At 37.2% G+C, this 5,100-nt stretch overlaps 1 protein-coding gene across 1 annotated transcript; it reads left to right on the forward strand.

The window, feature by feature from the left end:
- The first annotated feature begins 204 nt into the window (after positions 1-204).
- Positions 205-4,224, forward strand: LOC123721593 (uncharacterized protein K02A2.6-like). The gene has a single exon (XM_045680712.1). It carries the CDS (start codon positions 205-207, stop codon positions 4,222-4,224), a length of 4,020 nt encoding a protein of 1,339 aa, XP_045536668.1.
- Positions 4,225-5,100: the final 876 nt, after the last annotated feature.

A 5,100-nucleotide genomic window follows, 5' to 3' on the forward strand; every position in this document is an offset into this window, starting at 1 on the left:
TAATCAATAATGTGTCAACTATGTCAATTATGTCATTAATAAAAATAATGTAAATAGACAACAATGCATTTTATTTCTTTATGTATATTTAATATTGGCGACGAGTTTTAAACCCACGATCAGATGGAAAAAGTAAAAAAACAGCGGAGTACCCAAAGAGGGTTACTCACTAGAATAGAAAAATATGTAACATCGAGGGCGTCGATGTCTGACGAGGACATCGATGCTCGCTCTGAGAGCCTTAATACAGCGATTAAGTCTCTGCGAGAGCTTCAGCAAACGATCGAAGACCACACCGTCGACCAGCATGACGAGACCGCTTACGAGCAAGAACAGGAGTACAGATACGATTTCGAAGAGCTGTACACAACAATTATCACGAAACTATTAACGAAAAAGAAACTAAACCAACGACAGCAAGAACAACAACAGCAAGCGCAACATCATAATGAACAACAGTTGCATGACCAGCAGCAGATACGTGAGAGCATACCTAAAATACAATTTCAACCACTAGGAGCATCAGAAACTTTCAACAACTTTAAGAAAAGACTGGAAGCCTACTTTCGATTGAATAATATTACCAAAGATCAAACAAAAACCAACATTATACTATCTACATTATCACCAGAGCTCCATGAAAAGCTCTGTGACTTAGTGTGCCCAGAAGAACCAATTAATATGTCATTTGATCTCATCACCGAAACACTTAATGAATATATAGATCCAAAACCTAGTAAATGGGCCCTACAACATAAATTCATATCAAGAATACAAAAATCTGATGAAACAATAGCTCAATTTACAGCGGAACTAAAAAAATTAACAACAAACTGCGAATTTAATTGTCAACATTGTGAGAAGAACACATCAGAAAGTTTCCTTTGCCTACAATTCATACGAGGCTTAAAAGATAATGACGCACGAACAAAAATTTTACAAGATCAAAATAAATGCACATTTAAAGAACTAGTTCAAATAGCAACATCAATCGAAATGGCAAAAACAGAAAACGACACTATTGCTACAAATGTATGGCCCAGCACGAGTAACGGCAGTATTGACAAAGTTTCTACAAACACATATCGACCTAAAACTTCAAACTCAAGACAAATCACACGCCGAGATTTATTAGGTAAATGTTTTCGCTGCGGATCTTCTCATGAAACCAGGATATGTAACGCCAGCAATGTCACCTGCCGGAAATGCAATAAAATCGGCCATCTTGCCCGCGTTTGTCTACAACGCAAACCTAATCTGCACTACAAGGCACCAAGACCCAATTCGCACCAACTAGAAGAGCCGAACAATAGCGATAACGATGACTTGAACGATATCAATATTATATCTGGCGAAAGAACTGAGAAATTCATGATATCAGTACAGATCGAGAACGCAAAGCTGAAAATGGAATTTGATACTGGAGCAACATTAACGTCAATGTCAATGCGAGACTATAGAAAACTGAATATTGGAAAAAGACTGTTCCACACAGATATTAAACTTCGTACTTACACAGGAGAAGTAATAAAACCAGTTGGAGTCACTTACGTTAAATGCAAATACCAAGAGAAGGAATTTCACGGTAAACTATATTTAATCAATGGCAATGTAGATCCTATCTTTGGACGCAGTTGGATGAAGGAACTGGAAAACTTGAACTTAGCAGATATAAAAACTATACAAGACACAAAGAACTTAGAACTAGACCAACTCTTACAACTTTATAAAACTTCAGTTTTTAAGTCCGACCTGGGTAAAATACCTAATTACAAGGGACACTTAAACCTTAAAGAAAACACACAACCAATTTTTATCAAACCTCGAAGAATACCCTACGCTTTAAAAACTAAAGTGGATGAAGAAATAGAGCGACTTTGCAAGCTAGGGGTCATTACGAAAGTTGACCACTCTGAGTGGGGAACACCAGTGGTACCAGTTGTCAAGCCGAATGGGTCAATCCGACTTTGCGCAGACTACAAAGTTACACTAAATAAAGTTATATTGGATGAAAAATACCCAATACCGATGATAGAAGATATCTTTGCAGAAATGAACGGCGGCAAGCTATTTTGTACACTCGACATAACTCAAGCATACCTTAATATGGTCATGGACGACGAAAGCGCAATGCTACAAACACTCAGTACACACAAAGGTACATACAAAGTAAACAGACTTATGTTCGGTGTGAAAGTCGCGCCGAGCTTGTGGCAAGGATTTATGGACAGACTCTTGCAGGGACTGGAAGGAGTCAAATGCTTTTTCGATGATATAATTATTCAAGGAGATTCAAAGGAAAAATTGTTACAAAGACTTAAGCTTGTGCTTGATAAACTGAAAGAAAGCAACCTCAGAGTAAACAAGGATAAGTGCCAATTTTTTAAAACAAGTATAAATTACCTAGGGCACACTATAGATAAAGATGGCCTGCACAAAAACAAGGACAAGATAAATGCTATAATAAAAACAGAACGCCCAGTAAACACTGCAGGATTGAGAACGTTTCTCGGTATGGCAAATTTTTATAATAAATTCATACCCAATCTCGCATCCATCACGAATCCCTTGAACAACTTATTAAAGAAAGAATCAAGCTTCCAATGGACTACACAATGTGAAGAAGCCTTCACCAAAATCAAAAAAGAAATATTAAGCGAAAGAGTATTGACACACTTTGATCCAACAAAACCACTAGTATTGGCCACTGATGCTTCACCACTAGGGCTTGGTGCAGTCCTATCTCACAGACTTACTGACGGATCAGAGAGGCCTGTTGCGTTTGCCTCGAGAACATTATCAGACAGCGAGAAAAGATATAGTCAAATTGACAAAGAAGCTACGGCGATTTACTGGGGATTAAAAAAATTTTTCTACTATATCTACGGCCGAAAATTTACCCTCATAACAGACCACAAACCACTTACAAGCATATTTCATCCAAATAAAACCTTACCAGCAATGAGCACTATGAGGTTATTTCATTACGCCCACTTCTTGTCCGGATTTGACTACAATATTGAATATAGAACTTCAGCGAATAACTCCAATGCCGACTACCTATCAAGATTTCCAATAGAGTCTACAAGGATTAATAAAATAGACCAGAACTACAATTTCCAATTAGAGCAAATTAATACTATAGACATCAACCCAAATACGATAGCAACTGAGACTAAAAATGATTCAGAACACAGACCTCTACTACAGGCACTTAATTCAGGCATCTCGCTAAGAACACTCGGTTTCAAGGACAATGAGTTCACATTACATGACGGCTGTATACTAAGAGGAGCGCGCGTTCTTATCCCTAGAACACTTCAAGAACGCGTGCTAAATGAACTACATCTCGGCCATCCAGGAATAGTTAAGATGAAACTATTGGCGCGCAGTTTTGTATATTGGAAGGGGATTGATAACGACATCGAAAAGAAGGTGAAATCGTGCAGAACTTGCAGACTACAACAGAATGAACCTGAAAAAGCACCACTTCACCATTGGGAACGACCTGATGGACCTTGGCAAAGATTGCACATTGATTTTGCGGGACCTTTCCAGGGTCACCAACTTTTTATAATAGTAGATGCATTTTCAAAATGGATTGAGATAATACCTACCAAAACCACAACAACTACTTGGTGCGTCCAAAAACTGAAAGAATTATTTTGCACCTTTGGAATACCACGAATTTTAGTTTCTGACAACGGACGACAATTTATCTCAGAAGAGTTTGAAGCATTCCTCAAAAACAGTATGATCGTTCATAAGACGTCTGCTCCATACCATCCAGCAACGAACGGTCAAGCCGAACGATACGTTCAAACCGTGAAAAGGATACTACGAAGCTTAGAGGGGGAAGGAGGCACAATATATCAAAAGCTCCTCACGACTAAAACACGACTTCTTCGAACGCCGGACGCTAACGGCCAGACCCCCTACCAGCTTATGTTTGGTAGGGAGGTACGCACGTCGCTACATGCCATGTTCTTGAGAGGGGAACTCCGACGACCATCAGATAAACACCAGCCACATCTTATCAAAAAGTTCAATCCAGGCGACCGCATCCAGGCCCGTGATTATACCATCGGCTCCACGCAGCGCTGGCGTTTCGGGACCATTCAGGAACGTTTAGGGAGACTACATTATAAAATAATAACTGATGACGGCTCTGTCTGGCGTAGGCACATTGACCAGCTCCTAGCTGCTCCCTTGGTCCAAAGCTAGGGGGGAGAAACTGTGGTGTATCACCTCTTTCATAAATAAGTTACTGGCCGGTAAGTCAGTGAGATCATAATCAATAATGTGTCAACTATGTCAATTATGTCATTAATAAAAATAATGTAAATAGACAACAATGCATTTTATTTCTTTATGTATATTTAATAAATGTTTTATATTTATTTATTTATGTAATAAAAATAATTTTTGTAAATTAATTTAATAATATTCAAGTTTTATAATCAATGTTATGAATAAATTATTTTCCAACTCGAGTTTAAAGCGTGCAAAAGAAAGAAATAAAACTGTAAATTAAGTTTTTTATCGCCCACTGATTACTGGAACCCCATCAATAACTCCTCGCCTAATAACATTTACATGCATTTTCGTAGAAAAGAAAAATCTTTTCTTGCTCGCTCAAAGGGGGTAAAGGAAAGGGGGGAAATTAACAAACCTCTTTAAATAATTCGGCAATTAGGGGTAACATAAAATCTGCATAATTGTGCAAGTTGTACCCTGTTTATATTTTGACAATGGATTTATCAGTCTTATTGTTTAGTTAGTACCCTAAGTTATACATGATTATGAGTTTTTTTATTTCCCTGGCGTTGTGGCCAGTCTCTCAATTTTTATTTGTTTCTTTAATAATCCTCATTACATTAAACATTTTTCTATTTACAGATTGCTACAAGTTAAAATTCATTAAAATATATATTACTAAGAACTAAAATTACAATATAAATAAGTAAAAACCGTAATATAACGAAATTGCTATAAAAATTATTAGAATAAAATGCTAAGATACAATTAACACATTCACTGCTATCGCCCTATAACTTCATTTTAAGTTCTAGTGAATTTCACTAGAAATTTTACGTATTA

This window comes from Papilio machaon, chromosome 13 (assembly GCF_912999745.1).
Source record: "Papilio machaon chromosome 13, ilPapMach1.1, whole genome shotgun sequence".
NCBI classification, from domain to species: Eukaryota; Metazoa; Arthropoda; class Insecta; order Lepidoptera; family Papilionidae; genus Papilio; species Papilio machaon.

Bases quoted from the DNA above. Each gene is read 5' to 3' on its own strand.
- LOC123721593 (XM_045680712.1), top strand. From the start codon at position 205: ATGTCTGACGAGGACATCGATGCTCGCTCTGAGAGCCTTAATACAGCG.